Here is a 21241-nt window from a genome sequence, read left to right as displayed (position 1 = left end):
AAGCACTCGTGACCAAATCACAATTCGCGGTCGAGATTCAGTAAGTGAGGGGAGGCCTAGTGACTTGGGGAGTTGTTTGAGAGAGCGGTGTTTAGCTACTGCTTTGTTCACCACTGTTTCATTTGGTTGCTACCTGTGAGGGCCAGACCGTGACAGCCCTGCCACAACTATGTGACAACCGCGATCCGAGGCTCATTCGTCCTAAACAATCATTCACGGCACGCTGTCAGAGACAGTCAGCTAAGTGACGATTCATTGGGTGAGGCGCACATCAGCCCTATAACAACCCCCTGCTCTATCGCACCGATATCTGGCATGGCCCGCAATATAAGCTGGCCGAGAAACCAGCAATCAGTCTCGCGGCCAGAGCCCCATGTGGAGGCCCATCTCGTGCTCGGTGCCATAAGGGGTCATAGCTTCTCTCGAGGCAAAACACACTGTGGCTGGTTGGCACCCGTGCTTGTTCCAAGGACTGACAGCCAACAGCCATCGCGTCACGTACATGGTCGAGATTTCAGAGTGGTCCGTCGGAGTGTCTGCACGACACGTGTGGTTCTGTATGGATATTGCTTATCACCCATGCATAGCAGTCTCTTAAATACTCGGGCATCATCTCCGTTTGGAAGTCCATTATCATGGCCGTCGCATTTTTAATCGTCTGACCTAGGAGGTGGCGTTAAGTTGAAGCAGAGGTAGATGGTGGTAATAATGCTGGGGCGGACGGCAGAGGACTGTCAACAAACAAGACTCTTGCCGGTATCGATATCGCTCCTGCTCCAACGCGGCCCTCAGACCACCTTCTCAAAAGTCTTCTGGATCGGCTTGGCGGCATCGATGAATTTCTCCAGGTCATTGTCCAAATTGGCCAGGTCCTCCCTGCGCTTCTTATTCTCGGCGATGAGCTTCTGCTTCCTCTTGAGCAGCTCCTGGCGCTGCTGCTCAAGAGCCTCCCGCTCGGCGCGCTCGTCCTCTATGCGGGCGATCATGAGCGCATTCTCGTCAGAGTCGGAGTGTTCAGGGTGCTTTGCTAGGAACTCATCGACAGGGGCCAAGGGTAGCTTCTGATACTCGTGGCTTGGGAAAAGGCGTCAGCAGTCTAAATGGGAATAATGGACTGAGGCAGAAGGCTGAGCGTAGAGATGCAGAGATGACATACTCGTGGGTCTCGCAAGCGGCGATCTCGCCTTCGAGGTGGCGCTGCTCATAGTACAGGTTCTGTAGCTGCAGGTGCAGGACGTCGACCTCGTGACGGGCGTCGGCAGTCTGTGCCTTCGTGTCGCGGGCGGCGAGGTAGGCGGCACGGTGCAGGCCACGAAGGTGAGACAGGTTGGTGTTGAGCAGCTTCTGCTCCTTGGAGAGGCTGATTTGCTGCTCGGTGGTCAAGGGAGCGGAGATAGCAGCGAGGCGGTCGGCCAGACCGAGGGCCTGCTCGCGGGCATGCTGCGACGTCTGGAGGAATGAGCGGAGGGCTGGGTCGGTGACGATGGAGTCAATGGTCATAGTGACGTGGGGAATTGGAACGGTCGAGAGGGAGGAGACGCTGCGAGGAGTAGGAGCACGAGCAGGAGCAGGGACACGAGGGCGAGGCGGAGGCGGAGGCAGAGGCAGAGGTGGAGGTGGAGGCGGCGCGTCAACTGGCAAGGCTGAAGCATGGGGAGCTTGGACACCTGACGCCTTCTCCTGCTGCACACCTACTCGGGGCTGACGAAGGCGGTCCATTTCTGATGGGATATGCTCCCTAACAGCTTGGGTGGGGAGGATGCGTGGGTGCTGTTAGGGCAGGGTCTCCGACCGACCTCGCTGCCCAAGTGGGGCTGGTAATTGGTGGGACAAGCGCGGTCGAGGTGCCCGTACCCACCTGCCCTTTTGGCGTGCGCGTCTCCTCAGCATACCCAGCACATGTATTGCGGAGGTACCGTACTCTGGCCCACCTGCCTAGGGGTCGTGGATTTTTGGCAGTCCATTACAGGTGCGTCTATAACTGCTGTATGCGAATAGAAATTCATCTCTGGCCCCTCGCCCCTAATTTCTACACTGAGAGCCATCGCAGCCTACACACGCTGGCGTCGCGTCCCACATCGGCGTGGACACAGCTTCGTTGTGATGCTCGAGATCGGGGCATCATGGATGGGCCCAAGTTGACCCGTCAACCAAAGGTCGGAAATCAACGCCGTCAATGCCAATGCGGATGACGGCTTAGCATTAAGGCGCGGGTGCGTTGTTCGTCATCGGCCAAGCGAGCAACAAAGCAACCAAGCAGCTAAGCAAAAAACACCCTCTGCACGACATCATGCTCCCACAAGCCCCGAACGCCGAGTGTGCCAACGCACAGGCACGTCAGCATATATTGTCTTCTGTGGTGACACACAATTCATCAGCCATTAGCCATCAGCCATCAGCCATCAGCCCCCTCGGCCTCGTCAGAACATTGCTCAGGCATCTGCAGCACCCTCCCAGCCCAGGCCTGCCCTGCTCCACCTCAATCAAAAAGACGGAGATTCAGCTTGTTTCGCAAGCCGTTGGTTCCCGTGCCTCGCCCTTCGCCCGCATTGCCTCAGTCTGTTGGTTGCGGCATATTGTCGAAATTGTTGTTGAGCTCCTGTATCAAAACACCTACTACTTCCTCCTGTCCATTCTCCAACTTCTCTGGCCTCGACTGTCAACGACCCCTTTCAGCCTCTGTCCCGTCCTTTCGGGAACTTAGCCCTATTTGTGCTGCACCGGCTGGGCACCCAGATCCTTCCACCCCCAACATTGGCCAATCAACACAAGGTCCCTCACGGAGATCTGCACAGCGTCAAGACGCAGAGAGCCGATCCCTTCCCGTACTTCGCCGCCCCAGCCGAATCGGGGCTGAATCACAGTGCACTGCAGCCCCAAGAATTATAGCGCGAGGGGTGCATTCTCTCTCTCTTCTTCCTCCCGCCTCGCCTCCTCATCGCAGCAGCGAAAGCCCAGTGCATGACGGCCGTTTGACTCGTCGGCCGGCACTACTCGTTGCTGCGTCCAACACCCGCCGCCCATATCAGCCAATTAATCCCGCCTGCAGAGGCTCGTGCCGCTCCCACATGTCAAGGGGATCTTGGCTCGGTGCTCCGTACCTACTTACCATTCGTCGTCTCGCCCCTCCGTCTTCACTCACTCCTCCGCCTTCTCGCTTGCACCCTCAAGCTCGATCATGATGGACGCTCCCTCGTTGACCATGACCCCCTGCGGCCCCCTCGCTGCTCACGCGAACGACAGCAGCCCACAAATTGCCCAGTCCACAAGTACCGGCACCGATCTTCGCCCTGACGTCCGGAGGAGACGTCACAGCCACTTCATCCCGCGTCGAAGAAAATCTATAGTCTCCTCCATTATGGAGGGCGAGGAAGCCGTCATTCTCAAGGTTTGTTTTGTCTAGGTCCCTTTTGCGTCGCATCCCCGGACACCCTGCTGACCCTCATCTCCCCAGGTTGACTTGTTTCTCTCCGAGCTCGAACGCCGGCTGGAGTTCCTGGAGAACTATACCGACCTTACAGTGGATTCCACTCTGTCGAGGGCCTACAACACACTGCAGATAGTCCGGTCACGATGTAACCAGGTTTCGGAGGAGGTCATCGGCGAGGGCCGGAGGCGCTTCCACGTCATGATGGAGACCATGGAGTACAGATACCACGACGCATTAGCAGCTGCCGACTCCATGAGCGACAAGGCGCGCGTGAGCATCGAGCTGCTTGACTCCATGCTCTCTGACGTGGAGATGCGAGCCCACAAGCTCCGTCAACGTGGACTGCAGAACATGACGGACGCCGCAGAGATTGTCATCGGTGAGGGCCGCCATGTGCTGGACAAGGGTCTCGGCAAAGCTCGCGGCGTGGTCGAGGAGGGTATCCGTGGCGCAATGCATGCCGCTGAGAGCCTCGAGGACAAAATCCAGAAGGCAATGTTGCGTGCCAAGGAGCATGGCCTGATCAGCTACGAAGACCTCCCCGTGCCGTGGAGAGTCAACCCTCACATTGTCCGAGGCTACCGCTTCACGGAAACTTATTCTGGCTGCATCCGGTCAGCTTTTGGCGTCTCAAACGAGCTCGTCAACATCTGGTCCCATGCCCTCGGTCTCATCCTCGTCCTTGCCGTGGCATTCTATTTTTACCCAACGAGCATCAACTTCCACCTCAGCACCAACACGGACGTCCTGATTGCGGCGCTCTTCTTCTTCGCAGCTTGCCAGTGTCTCGTCTGCAGTACGATCTGGCATACCATGAACGCCATCACTGACGTGAACCTGATCTCAACTTTTGCGTGCGTCGACTACACAGGCATATCCCTCCTGATTGCCGCGAGCATCATGACCACCGAATATACGGCCTTCTACTGCGAGCCTGTCAGCCGGTGGGTATACATGGTCGTCACAGGGCTCCTGGGGGTCGGAGGTGTCATACTCCCCTGGAACCCGACCTTTAACAGAGCAGACATGGCTTGGGCTCGTGTGGCATTCTTCGTCTTCCTTGGTGCTACAGGATTCCTGGTAAGTGGTGTCTAATTCCTTGGGCGATGTTGGCTGTGGAAAACTTCTCTCCTCAGCTTGATTCGACCACCCTCTCTTGTTGTTAGCAGTACGTCGGACTGTATCACTGACAAAGCTGCCAGCCAATTCTGCAACTATCCATGTCACGCGGTATCGAGTTCGTCACTGAGTTTTACTCGCCCATCGGCAAGAGCATCTTAGTGTACGTTGCAGGTGCCTTTGTCTATGCCAGCAAGGTGCCCGAAAGGTGGTGCCCCGGGATGTTCGATTACTTCGGCGGATCCCACAATCTGTGGCACTGCGCAGTCTTGGGTGGGATCCTTTTCCACTACACCGCTATGCAAGAGTTCTTTGCACAGGCCTTTAGGCGCGCAGAGGGAGGGTGTCCCGCGTACTAAGATGAACAATATTAATGGTTTCAATCATTACATGATCTTGGACTCGGCCAAGGTCTGGGGTATCATAACATCAACCGCATGGGGTATCGTGTCTAGCAAACGTCCCAACGCCGAGATGCGCCCACCGAAAAGAGGCAATCCAATGCATCCAATGCAAGCCCCCCCCCCCAAAAGTCTCCCCTCAAATGAACCCGTCACCATGATCTCAGCAGGAGGACATGAAGAGTGCGACGGCCAGAATCGCAGTGCCCATCCAGATCAGCGTCCAGCGCTCTCTGTTGGCAGCGGACGACGTGGTCGCGGTAGGTGGCATAGGTACATCCTCCTCAGCTGGTATTGCCCGACTCGAAACCTTTGCAGCCTCCGTCTGGGCGCTGATCTCCATCGTGGTCGTGTGGGCTGCCTCTTCGGAACTCGAAAGCCGCAATCGAATCGTTATTGGACCTTTCGACTCTGGCTGAGACTTAATGGCCACCGAATTCACCGACGCGGTCTTGTTTTGCTGCGGCTGTGTCAGCGAGTTGGAGTGCAATTTTGGGATTTCTCATCAGCCATACCACTTTGTACGGCTCTACAGGGAGACAAGGAGATTGTGTGTCGTCGCCGGCGGCCATCAGCATCAGCCCCGAGGTCCACGAAAGCTGGTCTTGATAGACCAAAGACGGTGTGTTGGCGGTGAAGGCCTTCCAGTAGCCAGGTGCATCCTGAGCACGCTTTGCAGCTATTGGTACGAGGACAATACCGAAGATGATAAGGACAATAGTTTCTCGAAGGGCCGATGTTGGGACCATGGTGTTGTCGAGCGACCGCGACAGGCGAGGCGGAGGTGGCGGTTGAGGCTCGGGAGCAGTGGGGTGACGACGGATGAGGACGTCCAAGGATCGGACCCAGCCTCAAAGCTTATTGAAGGCCGAGCTTCAGATGCAGATGCATGGGCTCGCGGCGGTAGACAGCTCACAAAAGATAGATGATAGAAAGAGCTAGACAAGACGGCGATGATTTTCCCCCCTCCCCTTCAGCTTGACGGAGAGGACGTGGAGGATTATTAGAACAGGCAAGAATAGTAGTATTCGCCCGACAAGCTCCAACGGCTGGGCCCACCGTGACGGTTTATCCAATGTTTGAAGGGTGAAACGAGCGACCTCTGCTGGAGCAGAGACGGGAACAGACAAGGTTGCCTCGTGCTGCGACCGTGGGCCGTGCCTTGCTGCCTGACACTGACTGGCAGGCAGACAGACAGGACTCTCTTGGAGGAAAGGAAAGGTAGTAAATGTGTTGACGACTGGTGGGCAATGCGTTGTTAAAAAAAATTTGATACAGGAAATGAAAAGAAAAATGACGAGACAGACTGAGTGACTGACGGGCAGGACAGGAATGACGGACAGGCCGACCGATAGCAACAAAAAGGCTCAATGCCAATGGCTCAATCTATCTATCGGCCGGACGAGTCCCAGATGGGTGGATCCTGCCGGGCCTAAGACGCTACGACGTCGCATCCAACGCTCGCTCTTTGCCTCCCTCATCCCTCGAATCCCATAACATCCAAGGCAGCACAAGCAGGGTCGGTCGCTTGTGGCAGCCACGGTCGCAGCTGCAAGGGCCGCAGCAGCAAGTAGCAGCAGCAGCAGCAGCAGCAGGAGGAGGCGTCGGCGACGACTAGGCCTAGAGCTGGGCCGCTTTGTTGCTATTATGGCCAGATCCAGATCGATCAAGGCAGCACAGGTAGATTGATTGTGTCAGCCGCGCTTGTTGAGCTGTGTGCATATTCTTGGTTACCCCGGCCGCCCCCCCCCCCAATTCATCCATCACATAGGCTATTGGTAGATACACTCTGACAGGGAGCGGGAAAAAAACCATGGTGTCTCCAAGGGCCATACGTCATAAGCATCTTGGGTCGTGCTCGGACGAAACACCACCTCAATGCGTGTCAAGGAAGCTGCCGAACCTTGTCTCGCCCGGCAAACCCGTACCTCCTCGTCCGGTAATGCAAAGACAGGCCTGTTGTTGTTGTTGTTGTTGTTGTTGGCAGCCAGTGAGCGGGCTGCAGAGGGCTGCAGAGGGCTGGGCTAATTTTGGGTTTCGGGAAGCGGGTTCCTTCTGGAAAGGCTGAACGGCTCCAATTGTTGGCCGCCGTTGGTTGAGCAGAGTAGCATCAAGTGGAGAGTGAGATCACCAGCCATGTCCGGGCTGTGACGCACAAACTTGCCGCAACCGCCTGTGCAGTCACAGATCCACGCCGTACACAGACTGGTTCATACATGGTTGAGTCTACACGCTGCGGGCAGACCTGCGACCGTCGTTCCAGGGGGGCCAGGTAATTCGGGACATGTTTCGTCTGATTCTCAACCGTGTGGGTGTCGCTGGCTTTCGACTGCAAGGCGGGTTGGGAGGCCAAGGCGGCTCGCCATGTCGAGCAACTTGGGACGATGGGGGTCACCGCAGGGGGGCAGATCGCGTCTCGAGGTGGGATCATGCGATCGATGTCTTGGGAGGGAAAACCATGGATACATACATATTACAATGATACCACACGCGCAATCACACAAAGGCAACTCTAGGCGGCCCTCTGTACGCACGCCTTCATTCATCATCATCATCATCGTGATCCTTTTTACTGGTACAGAAGCTCTCGCGTCTATTCGTACATGCGCACAGGAAGGTGATGAAGTATTGCGCCTTTCCCATATCTCTTAGAACCAGTCGCCCTTCATATTACATGCATGCACACCTTCCTGGATGACCACTCTCACACCTGGTCAGAGTCTCATGCCGACCGTGTTTCCTCAGTGGTGTCGTTCGTGATTCATTTCATTAGTCGTCGACTCGTAATCGTACAGCATTTTCAATTCGTTTGACAGTGCGTCCGGTCAAACCTACACCCTTATTCCGGCACGGCCTAGGATGGTGTGTTTGGAACCTTTGGGGATACCTCCGACTCCTGGATTTCTCAACGCCGAGGCGAATGCAGACTGTCTTCCTGTCGTCGCGTCGAGCCTCTGTTCAAGCGCTTTACTTGTCCCGTGCACCACGTTGTCCTGAGGTCCGATCGGAAGAGGAAAAGTGTCGTTCCGGTTTGCACCGTGTGTGCCGCTCACATCACATCGCGTGCGAAACAATCTCAGCGTACACATCATCCGGTAGCTTCGCCAAAAGGGCAAGGGTCATAGCCTGCACCTTCTCGGCATTCAGGGCCGGGAATGTTCGCAGAAAATGGCTGGGGCTAGACAAGGCGCAAGCGTCAGTCACTAGAGATGTCACGAGGGGGGCAAGTTTGCAACTTACTTAGGCGAGGCCATGAGCTCATCGCGATGGATGACCAACTGCGCGGCAATGCAAACGATATTCAGGTGAGGCCCATACGCGAACAAGAAATCCCACAACCTCAACACCTCAGGCAGCGGCGGCGTGCAGGCGCACAGCGTCATCACACTGGGGAAAGCATAGAGCTCCGCCTGCATGCCCTTGGACGTCAGGAACATGCTCAGTTTGGCGTCCACTATTCCGAGCACCTTGTCGACCAGCTTCAGGCCCCGGTGGACCCCATCCATGGCGCCGCGGATGTACCCCGGGCACTCCCTGGTGAGTAGCTGGTGAAATGCCACGAAGGCCTCGGCCTCGCTGCGCGCCGCGTACAGGAAAGGTGCGGCCAGGACGTTCATCCCCTGGACGTAGGTGCCCGCCTCGGGGGCCATGCTGCTCTCGGACCCTTCGGTGGTGAGCGTCAAGGCGCGGGCGCGGTTCTTGGCGGCCGGACTGGAGCCGTGAGATGTGTGGCCGCCGTGGGAGCCGTGTGTTGGTGTTTCCTGGTGGGCGGGTAGGGACTGCCGGCTACTTGGGACAGGGTTTTGCGGCCTGGAGTCGTGGAGTTTCCAAGCAATGGCGTTGAGGAGGCGGATGAGACTGGCCTCGCTGACACGGCGGCGGAACAGAGGGTCGGTGGTCAGGGTGCGGAAGGTGTCGTTGCGTATCTTGGAGTAGGCGGGCGACGCGCCGCGGTGGACAAAGCCGAGGTAGTCGTCGGTGCTGAGGACCGGGGCGTCGAGCATGATGAGCCAGACGTATATGCGTAACTTAGACTGCATGCATGGACGGCGGCAGGTGTCAGTCGGCGGCGCAAAGCACAATTGTGGAGACTCGGAACGGCTTACCATGCCATCACTGTCGCTCTTGATTTCTTGCTTCAAGACCTTGATCCTGGCCGATTCAAGGGCACTCTCGAAATCGCCGTCGGGCGGACCATCTCTGATGAGCCGCTCGAGCGACAGTGCATCGTGAGCGAGGGTGCGACCGGCCAGGGCTCCGCTGTTGCGCAGGGCCTGGGAGGACATTGCTGCAGCAGCAGCGTTCAATTGGAGGGCAACTGGAGCGTCGCTGTTGGCTCTGGCGCGCGAGGGAGATGCGTTGAAGGTGGTGCTGGCATGTCTCCTCGCGGGGGCGAGGCCGCGGTGGTGGTAGTGCTGTTGGTGTTGCTGCTGCTGTACGGCCAGTCGCTGCTGTGCGATGAGGGAGGGTGGGTTCGACACTACCGTCGAGGCCCTGAGATTTGTCGGGCCAGAGTATGGAGCCGGATGGGTTGTGAGGTTGTGAGCAGAGGCCAGCTTCCTAAGAGATCGATGAGTGCCAGAGCCGGGCGAGGATGGCTGTGGCTGGTGAATGTTGCTGGGCCCGGGGGCGAACTGTGTGGGCCCCAGTTGAGGGATGGAGGTTGAGTGATCCTGATTAGTTGGGCTGGGCATGTTGACAGTATCGTGGCCAGAGCGTACTGTACTGTACTGTGTGCTGCAACGATGGGAAGACCTGGGAAGAGCAGGGTCCACTACCCGCTGTCGGCTCGACTACACACGGACTGTGGGCTGTTGAGCGTCGAGTCTCGGTGAACGGGGTCGACGAAGACGCGTGCCCTGTACGTGCGTGTGCGTGTGCTCAGGTGTGGCTGGGGATCTCGGTGACCCGCGCAGCAGGTCGCGTCGACAGCCCAGTGCGTATGACAAGGAGAGGAGGCAGTCTCTGTGAGCCAAGGACCACTGACTCGAGGCAAGCTTTCGACCTCAGAACGCCACCATTGCAGCTATTCCAATTGAGTGTGAGATACCAATTCGAGTCAAGAACGGGTCAAAGGCGGCGTCGGCGTTGTTATCGAGGTCGAGGTCTGGGGTTGAGGTCGGGGTGGGGAGTCGAGTCGAGTCGAGTCGAGTCGAGGGCGGGCTACCAGAGCTTGGGCGCGCGGGGACTGGGGGTTGGGGTCCGGATCCGGTCTTGGGGGGGGGCTGGGCTGGGGGGCAAAGCACGTCCTTCGCGTCATGTTCGCGACCCTGCATATCTTTTCTTGTCCCTTTCTTTTGGCAGTTCTCACAGCAAGCAATCATCATCCGCGCACTGATGCAAACGACACGAAGATGCAGGCTCGATGTGTCCAGCGAATGGTCCGTGTGCAGCACAGCTCCCAGTGATGCCAAAACTCTGCCAGAACGTCTCCCAAATGTCTCCCAAATACTCGTGGACGCAAAGGGACGGACACACGCCCTACCTCAACCTCAACCTCAATCTCAATCTCAACCTCTACCTCAGCCTCAATCCGACGCACCATATCAGCATGCACATCGATCGGGCCATCTGAAACTGCCAGGGCCTTGGTGGTTCCGATCTTGGTTGAAACCGTATCTCTAGCATGTGAGATGTGGCCTGGTCCATGTACCGCAGATCTCTGCACACAGCACAGTATAATGGCATGCCGCGTGCCACGCGCCGTGTGCAGTAGGCAATCAGCAATGTGCAGTGTGCCAGTGTGCCAGTGTCAGATTGTCCAGAGCGTGGGCTTTGAGCCAGCAAATCCCTTGTCGACGTCTCGCCTCGTTCGGCCGCTATACCCAGGCAGGATCCGACCCAGGCAGGCGGGTCAAGACAGTGACACAGTACCTACGTAGGTAATGTGCATACATGTAAAGAGAAGGTACGTACCGCCTGACCGCACAGCAGCAATAGCAGCCACTGTTACTGTAGGTACCTAGGAGCCTAGGTAGGGGCTGTGGTGGTTTTGGCTGTATGGGCTGTCTGGTGGTGCGGTGTGCTGTCCTCGGTGCTTCCCTCTCCCCCCAAAGGGCAAAGGGCCCCACCACTTACCTCATCTCTGCCCACCTAGAACCCACTGCGCCTATTTCCATGCCCCGAGCCTCAACCGCCCAGTGGCCCCTGTGCCCCCAAAAAGATACAAATCATGCTCACGTCGTCGTCCTTCTTCCTGCGTCGTAACAGCCGACGACGCGTCCATGACGTTTCTCTTTGTGGTGACCTGTAGATCAGCATCACGGACCGTACAGGGTCAGGGGAGCCAGCCCAACCCCCATGTGGTCGACGGTCCCTTTATATTTTCCACCCACATGTACACACCTACGTACTGTGCAGAGTCCAGATTCTTTGTTGCAAAGCAGATCTGCACCTGTTGATCCATCCCCCTTGCCCCTTTTCCATCCCCTTTGCCATCTAGTCCTGCCTGTGCCAGATAGATCCGCGCAGAGGGCAGCAGGGCAGTAGGCAGCACCACGCACACAGCATTGTACTGCCGCCGCACACCAGCACCCAGGTAGTTGTCGTCAGCCTGCCCACGGCGTGACGTCTGTTCAAGCCTTTCGAGGGGCGTTGCACCTGTTGGCTAGGTCCTTGGCCCTCCTGCTGAAGCCTTCGCGGGACAAGAATCCAAGCAAAGCTTCGACGGCTTGGTCTCGGTCCTTGTGTGTCCGTCACCCGTCAATCCGTCATGCTGAACCGCGCCAGCCTGTCTGGGCTCTCTGGGCTCTCTGGGCTGTCTGGGCGGCCAGGGCACCAAGACGGGACAACAAGTGATGTGTCGTCGATTCGCCCTCATTCTGTTACCAATTCCCACATCCGGGCAATGGCATCAGGGCACTAAGAATGGTGCAATAGTCGCCATCCGCCATGTGATTGGCGGCTCTGCGCCCATCCCTGGGCCTCATCCCCACACTATCGGGCCTGCAGCTTGGCATGCTTTCAACTTCACACTATCCCATCGCTTGCTGCCGTCTTCACTCGGTCCTCTCTCATCTCATCCGCCTGTCTGCCCTGTCAGCCGCACGTCGTCTATCTGGGTGGCCCCTCGATCCTGACCATGCGATGCCCTCCGTCTGGTCCTCGGTTCCTGTCGCTACATGCACGCCACCACCACAGCACCGCAGCCTCAGATCTCGGACCGGGTGGGGGTTCCCAGATTTTACCTCCCGCCAAGCCAGTCCTTGCGGGACCTACTACACACTGTTGACTCTGGCCTCGCCCACGTTCGCCCAAGTGACCGAACGCTCCGGCCTGCTGCTGTGACAGACGGCACAGGCAAGCCCTTTACTCCCGCGAGAACATCTCCCACCTCGGCCCAGGACAGCCCAGTCCAGCCCAGTACTGGGCTGATCATGAGGCCCCTCGTGCGTGGCCTCTTCAGCTGACACGCCGGCGGGAAGCGCGTCGACAATGGTTTCTCGGGCTATGCATGATAAAGCACATGGGCAAACTGCTGCTAGTCATGTCCACCTCAACCCAAAATGCGAGTTTGGGAATTTCATCTCGTCTTGGGGAAACAACCGCGGCTGTTTTCTCGTTCCTCCTCTCGGCCTCTCTCTGTCTCTTCCTTGCCCTGCCGGATGGGGGTCCCTGAACCTGATACCCACACGCTCCACAGCCTCATAGATCTGTCCCGGTTGTGAGTCGAGTCGACGTGCGGTCTCTCTACGTGATATTACCAAGATACCCACTCCTCACCCTTCAACCCTCTGCCCAGCTTCCCTGCTGCCCCGGCCATGCCCACTCTCACTTCAGTACCGATCCTATCTGCTGCTGTTGTGCTGCATAGTACACACTTGGTAAGCGGTGCAAGTTTGGTACCGTACTCTCTGCCTCTACACAGTACTGCAGAGATGCTGCAGCTGCTAGTCTTGGACTGGCAAGGTTTCTCGATCACGCAATTCAGAGCCTGTCAGCCACCCCCCGGGGTATCCCATCACGGCCGTTCCTCCTTTTGATATTCCATATTTCATAATGTCACAATGCTGCTCGAGCTTAAGAGGCTTCCCTCACAGATCCTGTCTACATCGCCTCTGATCCCCCCCCCTTCCACCCTCTCCTTCCTCACCCTGCCCCGTCACCCTGAGCCAGGCCAGGATACTCAAGTGGGATACCGCTTCCAACCCTGACGAGACCCGAGCCCCGTCTCCTTCAGCTCAGCGGTCGACGCACTTGCCACGCCCGAGACGCCCTTGACGTTCGGGACTTTTACCGACGCAGCTGTCCCGTGGGCTTGGGAGGAGCCGGACCAGATCGAATCGGGCCTTGGTGTGATCTAAACGGATTGCGACATTCACCTACGATACTCGCCATCTCGAGGCCGCCCCCCAAACCTCGTACGGGATATCACCTAGCACAGTCCTCGTGTCCAATCAGCCTGTACCTCACTCCGGCCTGTATTCCCTTTCAAGGGGCCGGTCCACGACCTCACTTCGCCGCATTAGCTTACCGACTACCGCCATCCTGGACCCGAGCGCGTGGGTTTGAAGGGGCTAGCACGCGGCTGAGAGATTCATCATTTTCGGTTTTTCTTTGGCATATAGAGCCAAACCTGCCAGCTCTTTCTTCTGTGGCCCCCCACCCTGGCCTATAGAAAATCGTGCTGTCTGTCACCAGCGTGGGATACTTCAAGCCACACGCCACCTGCGGTGATTTCTCTCCCTCTCTGCGGCCTTACCTCCGCGGAAACCCAGCTCCTTTACGGGTCGGCTACTCGAGAAGGATCGCCCTGCTGAAGGATATAAATCAGAGTCGATACCTGCCTGTTAGGTGCTCATCCTGGCTGCATTTCGTGGTTTGTTGCAGAAAGACTGGATCATCTCTCGCTTCCTGCCGACCGGTCTTCGACAACATCTTCTTCCCTACCAGCTCCTCGGGGCGCCAGATATCGAGATGACCACCCCACGCACCAAAATCGGCCATGGGCTGGCCAAGTTCTTCAACATCGAGCTCCAAAAGACTCAACCTTACGAGGATGAGGTGACAAGAGGCGAGTCTGTGTACTCGACAGACACCTTCGTTGAGCAGCCTCCGACCGCTGGAGAGTACTTCCGAGAACTCACGCCTTCCGGGAGCCAAGTTCTCGATTACATCAGATCCCTATTTCCCTTTCTGTACTGGATTGGGAAATACAACATGCAATGGTTCGCTGGTGATCTTGTGGCAGGTGAGTCTATGCCCATCCCGAAGTGCGTAACATGTTGCTAACAGGAACAGGTATCACAATCGGTGCCGTCGTGGTTCCCCAAGGTATGGGCTATGCCTCACTAGCAAACCTTGAGCCTCAATTCGGGCTATACTCTTCCTTCATGGGTGTTTTGATCTACTGGTTCTTTGCTACTTCCAAGGATATTACAATCGGAGTAAGTTTTTGAGCCGGGTCCCCAATCGCGGAGAAAGAAGAGGACACTGACTCTGCAAGCCCGTCGCCGTCATGTCTCAAGTGACTGGTAATGTCGTTTCCGACCTAAGCAAGGAGTTTCCCGACCTTCCAGCGCACTTTATTGCTTCAGCATTGGCTATCCTTTGTGGTGCCATCGTCCTCTTTATCGGTGTCATCCGACTTGGTTGGATCGTCGACATGATTCCCCTCGTGGCTTTGTCGGCTTTCATGACTGGATCGGCCATCAACATTCTCGTTGGCCAAGTCCCGACCATGATGGGCATTTCTTTCCCGAAGCCCTGGACTACTCGAGACTCTACCTACCGTGTCATCATCAATACGCTGAAGTATCTCCCGAAGACCAAGCTCGATGCTGCGATGGGTTTGACTGCCTTGGTCATGCTCTACGCCATCCGAACCGCGTGCCAGTGGGCTGCAAAGAAATACCCGAGACGTCAGAAATTGATCTTCTTCGTCTCGACGTTGCGCACTGTATTCGTCATTCTGCTGTACACCATGATCAGCTGGCTTGTCAATATGCATCGCCGTTCGAAGCCTGCGTTCAAGATTCTCGGTAGTGTTCCCAGAGGTGAGTCTTTACTTTCTCCTCCTTCGTGCCAGGGGGGAAGCATCTCGCTGACAGTGATTTAACCTAGGTTTCCAAAACGCCGAGGTTCCCAGGCTGGACAAAGATCTTGCCAGCGGTCTCGTGTCATATCTCCCGGCATCGTGCATCGTCCTCCTGATCGAGCACATTGCCATCTCCAAATCATTCGGCCGAGTCAACAACTACGCCATCAACCCATCGCAGGAGATGGTTGCGATTGGAGTTACGAATTTGCTGGCCCCCTTTTTGGGCGCCTACCCTGCCACGGGATCCTTCAGTCGCACTGCCATCAAGGCCAGAGCCGGAGTGCGGACCCCTTTCGCTGGTGTCATTTCGGCGATCGTGGTCCTCCTCGCCATCTATGCACTGCCCGCGGTCTTCTTCTACATCCCCAGCCCCTCGCTGGCGGCTGTGATTATTCACGCTGTTGGCGACTTGGTGACTCCACCTAACACAGTGTACCAGTTCTGGCGCGTCTCGCCTTTTGAGGTCTTCATTTTCTTCGTGGGTGTCTTTGTGACCATCTTCACAACCATCGAAGATGGAATCTACTGCACCATTTGCATCTCAGCCGCGATGCTGCTGTACCGCATCCTACGAACTCGTGGCCGCTTCCTTGGACGCATCAAGGTCCACTCCGTACTTGGTGATCAAGTCATCGGCAACGAGTCGAACCGGGCAATTGGCGAGTACGGCACGTTCGCGGGCCAGAAACACCATCACGAGGAGCCTCAGACTCGTAACATCTTCCTCCCCATCGACCACGGCGACGGCTCCAACCCTGCAGTGGAACTCGACCAGCCCTACCCTGGCGTGTTCATCTATCGCTTCAGTGAGGGCTTCAGCTACCCCAATGCCAGCCACACCCTCGAGTACATGACGGACTACATCTTCGAGCGGACCCGGAAGACAAACATGCAAGAGTTCGCACGCCCCGGCGACCGGCCCTGGAACGACCCCGGCCCGTCCAAGCGGGCTCTGAAGAAGGCTGCGGCTGCTGGTGTGAACATTGATGCGGATAAGGAGAAACTCCCCACCTTGAAGGCGGTCATCCTCGATTTCAGCTCCGTCAACTTTGTCGACATCACGTCCGTCCAGCAGCTCATTGATGTGCGCAATCAGCTCGACCGGTACACGGCCCCCGAGTATGTCGACTGGCACATAGCCTGCATCAACAACCGTTGGACCAAGCGTGCCCTCGTCGCGGCTGGCTTTGGCTATCCGACAGAGCGACCTGACGGCCTGCACCACCGGTGGCAGAGCATCTTCTCCGTGGCAGAGATGGGCGGAGAAGACTCTGCGGCTGCGGCAGAGGAGGCTCGACTGAACGAGAAGACGGTCAGGGATCGTGAGGTTGCGGAGCACAATGTCGAAGCGGCACCAGACGACCGCATCAACATTGCCGAGACGGGCAGTGGCAGCGTGGGCAGCTCACAGGAGGAGGAGATCAAGGGCTTCAGGACAACGACGAGCAAGTCGCCTGGCCTGAGGCAACGGAAAGCAGTCGCCGTGCACGGCCTGAACAGGCCGCTGTTCCACGTCGATCTGACAAGCGCACTGCAGAGTGCCATCACAAATATCGAGGCAAGAACTTCAAGTGCGCCGAGGAGATCGACGGGGAGTGAGACCGGCGAAGCAAGCAAGGACCTCTAGGATGTTGCTCTTGATGTCGGGGGGGGGGGGGGCAGATTCTACGCGCTTGTACCGCTGTCTCGCCCTCGGTGCTTACTGCGTGGTTGTGTCGGTCGCGTTGAGGAGTGTTGCATGACTAAATACATACATACCAGCGAGCGTCGTGCATTCTGAAAACGCCGGGGGTCGGCCGCGACTTCATGTTTCAACGATGATCTATGGTTCGGGACACGAGCTTTGGTTGAGAAGGACCCTTCGTCTATAGGTGTGTAGGCGGGGGCCAATAGACTCGGGTATGGAAGTTCCCGCCGGGGGGTGGACTTGTCTATTTATGATATACCCTTGCCGCACTGTTGGGTACATATATTCTGGATTGGCGGTTGTTTTCCCGTTCAGCTTATGAAGTATATATTAATGATATTCTGTCCATGTTTTGAGCTTTGGTGCCTCTGAAAGGCTCTCATCCGTGTTCAAATGCGGCTGATGCATGTGATCAGTACGACGGGCGTACGTTGCCAGATTGTGTTTTCTTCAGTCAACATCTAAACCATTCAAACATGCAGAAACTGGGAGAGGAGCAGAGCTTTAGTAGTCATCAAGATGGATTCGGCCTCGGTCAAAATTTGAACCAAGGGAAGGTGCAAGTGCTCTCAGACACTTGGGAGCATCGTCTCTCATAGTCCGGCAGCCGCTCATTTCAAGCAGCACACAAGGTATGAGCAGGTCTTCTGGTCCATATCCAGCTTCTTCCCACGACGGCTCCCAACTTGATGCTCGTCACGATTCGGCCCACAGTGATGGACGCGGATTTTGAGACTTGTCGAGGCCGCTTACAGATAATCCGCATGGGTTCGGCGGTGCTGGCGTCACCAAAGTCCTGCACACCGCTCATGCCAAAATAAAAAATAAAAAGATAAAAAAACATAAATTAGGTTGAAACTCTTTTCATTTTCTCCTGCGGGGCTTCCTCCCACCAGCCCGACTTTAGACTCGTTGAAAAGAATGTCAGGAGATAGCTGAAATTCTCAGTCCATCGAGCAACTGGCTATGCCCGCCCTAAACGCCTGTATCCTTCAGCAACCCCATATTCCCACATAGTTTTGAATGAGCCCTTTGTTGGCGACACAACAAGGTTCAAGGGATATAATGCAACGATGGTAAGAAAAGGACAAGTATAGGAGGCGTATCCTCCCAAAAAGGCAGTATTAAATGGCGCAAAAGTAGTAAAGGAGTCAGAGTCCCGGTCCATGAAAACTCCACGCCTATGAATGCATGATGAGGTATGTCGCAAACAGAAGCTAGCGAGGGTGTATGAAGTTGTCTAGCTGCTGGTCGTGTAAAGTCGTGCGGTGGAAGCACCGGTCTCAGCAAGGCGAGCTTCGCCATTTAGACGCAACGGTCTTGTCACGGTCAGCCTAAGTCAGACTGAGGGGCCCATCGCGTTTGTGGCCGAATCATAGTCCTCGCGAACGGTTTTTATGGTGCGGGCGTGGCCATCGGATTGGCGGATGGGCGCGTGAGTGGTAACTGACATGTATAGCCATGGTTTGTCAGATGATGAACAGGTCGTTTTGAGATTTGAAGTTGAGGATAGCTCGGGAGCTGCGCCCATTTTGCTGTCGTCAGTGGTATTGATCAGGAGCGAGTGTTACCAAGCGGCATCCCTCAAAATCAAGAGGTTTAACGGCTCGTGATATCAACGAGCCTTCAGTGGCAGGTTCAAATGAATCAGGATTGGGGCGGCCGAAGCACGAAGGAGCGGAAGGCTTGGAGAGCCTACACGTCAGGCGGGTGCTGCTCCACCATTGCTTGGCCGACGACCTCTAGACAACTCGATCGTCCGACGCAGGTTGCTGAGTTCATCCGTCAGCTCGGCATTGTGTCTCTCTACCCTCGCAAGCCGCAAGTTGAGGTCCTTGGAAGTTGCCTCTGCAGTCATACGCCACTCATGCTGATCCTTGACCTTCTCCTCGAGCTGCTGGATATAGGCCCACAAACCCTGCTCGCCTTGCGCAAACAAGTTTGCGGAGCCATCAGCACTGTTTACGTGGTTGGGTGGCCCTGTTGTTACCCTAGCATGAGTGTGGTCCTGCGCTGCTGGTCCCGCAGGTGGTTGCTGGCCTTAAGTCGAGTCAGATCCGTGCTTGTGGACAGGTCAATGGCTTATATCGTGGTGGCTTACCTTGTGGTGGAGGTAGCGGTGCTCCGGGAGCTATCTCTCTCTCAGACACACGCCGAGTATACGGCTGCTGTTGATACTGGCTGGTTGAACCAGGGGAGTGCTGACGGGTCACGGCGTTTTGATCGTGTACAGCAGGGCTCAAAGGCTTGGGGCTTTCGGTGATGCCTAGAATATGCGACCATAAGCTTCTGCCATAGCTGACCGGTAATGCAGAGGTGTGGTAGAGGGGAGCCGAGAAAAAAAGAAGGGGGGGGGGGGGCAAAAACAACTCACCCGCAATACTGTTGACCATACTTGAGGGAGGTGCGTTTGAACTAGCATTGATGCCACCGCGCTCGCCGGATGGAGGGTAAAAGACTCCTGGTGGCCCTGTCCTCGGCCCAACAGGAGGGTACGTGCGAGAGTGAGGTCCCACAGGTTCAGGAGAGCTAGCAGTAGGTTGCGCCTTCATTGCTGGCAGGCTAACTCGGCGATGTTCTTGGTCGGCCATATCCACATCGCCATTGCCTTCGTAGAGAGCCAGTGATGCATCGTCACCTTCGTTCCGAGACATTCCATCATACTCGCCCTGTTCGCCATAGCTCCCCACGGAAGCCCTGCGACCGGCGCAACCGCCAGCCCCCTTGCTGTGGCGAGCCAGCGCATCTCCACGCGCAAACTTGCGGTCGCATTTTGGGCACACGTGAGGTTTCTCGCCCGTATGTAGTTTTCCATGCCGCTTCAAGTCGTGCAGCCGCCGGAACCTCAGATTACAGGTCTGGCACAGGTAGGGCTTCTCTTGGCTGTGGGTCAACAGGTGGCTCTTCAAATTGTGATGGCGCGTGAACTCGGTGTCACAATACGGGCACTTGTGCTTTTTATTCGACGTGGAGGCAGATTCTCCATTGTTTGGCAGGCTGTAGTGGCGATCTGGAGGAGCTGGGGCGCCCATTGCCGAGCCAGGCTGCAAGACTCCAGGGAAGGAGAGCGAGGTCGGTGTCTTTTCCTCCATGTGCGCCTCGGGCTGCGGCAGGATCAGTTGGCGCTCGTCCCGGGAGTCAATCTCCATAGGGGCCGGGCTGTTTAGAACGAGTTGGGCTCCAGCGGTGCCGGTAGGGCCACTTGAGCTATGAGGACTGATGTCTGTCCTCGCGTCGGACACGTTGGGTTGTGGTATCGTGACTGGCCCACCGAGAGCCTTGGTGGCCTCGGCAGCGAGGGCCATTTCCTCCATGTTTGCTGGCGCATCTTGTGGGCGACTTATAGCCATATTCCCCCCCGACAGCAGCTCATTCAAGGTCCTATGGTTCGGGTTCTCACTGACGCCGGGCGGGTTGCGCCTTTGCTCCTCCTCCCTACGGCGTCGCTCCTCCTCAAGCGCAGCGACGCCGGTGAGTTGGAGCGGCGCAGACACTTGTGCCGACAGGCCAAGGCGAGCGACTTTGGCTGGAGAATACTCGCGGGCGAGCCGGCCGGTAACGGGGGAAGTGGGCGAGGAGGGTGATTCGTCGCGTGGCCGCTTGAGAGACGACTGATTGATTTCACTAGCGCTAGGATCTGGAGACGCGGTCGAGGGTGGAGCTGGAGCGAGTTGCTGCTGCTGCTGCTGCTGTGGTAGAGAAGGAGGAGGTGGTGGTGGTGATGCGGCGGCGGCGGCGGCGGCGGCGGTGATGGAAGGGAGTGCTGTCGCGATGGGCCCGTTGTCCGATGCCATGAGGCAGTACTTGGGCAGTTTCGCGCGCGAGGGTGCGATTGTGAGGGCGGGGGCGGGGAGCGAGCTATTGACGGGGCGCACCCAGTGTTGGCGTCTACCGCAACTGGTTGCGCATGGGCATGCGCATATCTAATAAGCGTGTCGCGAAAGCGTAGCGAGAGTGAAGCGACTCGGTGCAGAAGAGGGTGGAAGTGACGGAATGGCGAGGCTGTGAGTGTGGCGTGGCGCGACGCTGGGGATCGTGGCGCGAGCTCTGCAGACGCAGGGTAGAGCACGGCAGTCTAGGTATTTGTGGTTTGGGACGGGCAGAGATTGGGGCCGTGTGAGGACGGGCCCTGGCCGGTGGGAACGCAGATGCGGATGCGGCTCCGTAATTCTTCCTTTTTTTTCTTTTCACCCCTCTCCCTTGTATGAAACAGACAGTGTGTACCGCGTACAGTATTGATTGCTTGATTGGACCCGGTGGCTAGTTGCGTACGTACAGGTACAGCTATCGTGGTGGAGTTGGGTGGCCGAGCGCAAGACGTCTAACTGGACTGGACTCGACTGGGCTGGGCTGGGCTGGGCTGGCTTGGATTGTTCTTGATGTGATTTGAGTTGGGCTGCTTGTACTTGGGGAAGCCGAGGACAAGGAGGGTTGGAGACAGGAAGAGGCGGGTGCAGAGGACTGGTTGTGTGAGACTGAGTGAGTATGTCTGTAAGCTTGTGTGTTTTGTATGTGTTGTGTGCGTGGTTGCGTGGTTGTGTGGATGTTAAGGTGAAAGGTCAAGC

General features: G+C 56.9%; 6 protein-coding genes across 6 annotated transcripts; 2 read left to right on the top strand and 4 right to left on the bottom strand.

The window, feature by feature from the left end:
* Positions 1-788: 788 nt before the first annotated feature.
* Positions 789-1719, bottom strand: J7T55_004160 (uncharacterized protein; the record flags this gene model as incomplete). The annotated part of the gene is made up of 2 exons (XM_053144843.1): positions 789-1074; positions 1157-1719. 2 exons carry the CDS (start codon positions 1717-1719, stop codon positions 789-791), a joined length of 849 nt encoding a protein of 282 aa, XP_052992660.1.
* A 1459-nt stretch (positions 1720-3178) lies between these two features.
* On the top strand, positions 3179-4908 carry J7T55_004159 (uncharacterized protein; the record flags this gene model as incomplete). Its single annotated transcript, XM_053144842.1, has 3 exons — positions 3179-3388; positions 3455-4510; positions 4633-4908. 3 exons carry the CDS (start codon positions 3179-3181, stop codon positions 4906-4908), a joined length of 1542 nt encoding a protein of 513 aa, XP_052992659.1.
* Positions 4909-5113: 205 nt separating this feature from the next.
* J7T55_004158 (uncharacterized protein) lies at positions 5114-5699 on the bottom strand (the record flags this gene model as incomplete). The annotated part of the gene is made up of 2 exons (XM_053144841.1): positions 5114-5410; positions 5466-5699. The coding sequence occupies 2 exons, from the start codon at positions 5697-5699 to the stop codon at positions 5114-5116; spliced, it is 531 nt and encodes a 176-aa protein (XP_052992658.1).
* Positions 5700-8004: 2305 nt separating this feature from the next.
* J7T55_004157 (uncharacterized protein) lies at positions 8005-9644 on the bottom strand (the record flags this gene model as incomplete). The annotated part of the gene is made up of 2 exons (XM_053144840.1): positions 8005-8128; positions 8191-9644. The coding sequence occupies 2 exons, from the start codon at positions 9642-9644 to the stop codon at positions 8005-8007; spliced, it is 1578 nt and encodes a 525-aa protein (XP_052992657.1).
* Positions 9645-12956: 3312 nt separating this feature from the next.
* On the top strand, positions 12957-16616 carry J7T55_004156 (uncharacterized protein; the record flags this gene model as incomplete). The annotated part of the gene is made up of 6 exons (XM_053144839.1): positions 12957-12994; positions 13130-13244; positions 13780-14140; positions 14191-14336; positions 14396-14945; positions 15013-16616. The coding sequence occupies 6 exons, from the start codon at positions 12957-12959 to the stop codon at positions 16614-16616; spliced, it is 2814 nt and encodes a 937-aa protein (XP_052992656.1).
* A 1762-nt stretch (positions 16617-18378) lies between these two features.
* J7T55_004155 (uncharacterized protein) lies at positions 18379-20470 on the bottom strand (the record flags this gene model as incomplete). The annotated part of the gene is made up of 3 exons (XM_053144838.1): positions 18379-18656; positions 18778-18942; positions 19051-20470. The coding sequence occupies 3 exons, from the start codon at positions 20468-20470 to the stop codon at positions 18379-18381; spliced, it is 1863 nt and encodes a 620-aa protein (XP_052992655.1).
* Positions 20471-21241: the final 771 nt, after the last annotated feature.

The sequence above is a fragment of the Diaporthe amygdali genome (genome assembly GCF_026229845.1).
Source record: "Diaporthe amygdali strain CAA958 chromosome Unknown NODE_18_length_871485_cov_64_394520, whole genome shotgun sequence".
In the NCBI taxonomy this organism is placed as follows: Eukaryota; Fungi; Ascomycota; class Sordariomycetes; order Diaporthales; family Diaporthaceae; genus Diaporthe; species Diaporthe amygdali.
The sequence above is the reverse complement of the archived record's forward strand: the minus strand, read 5'-3'. Positions and strand labels throughout refer to the sequence as shown.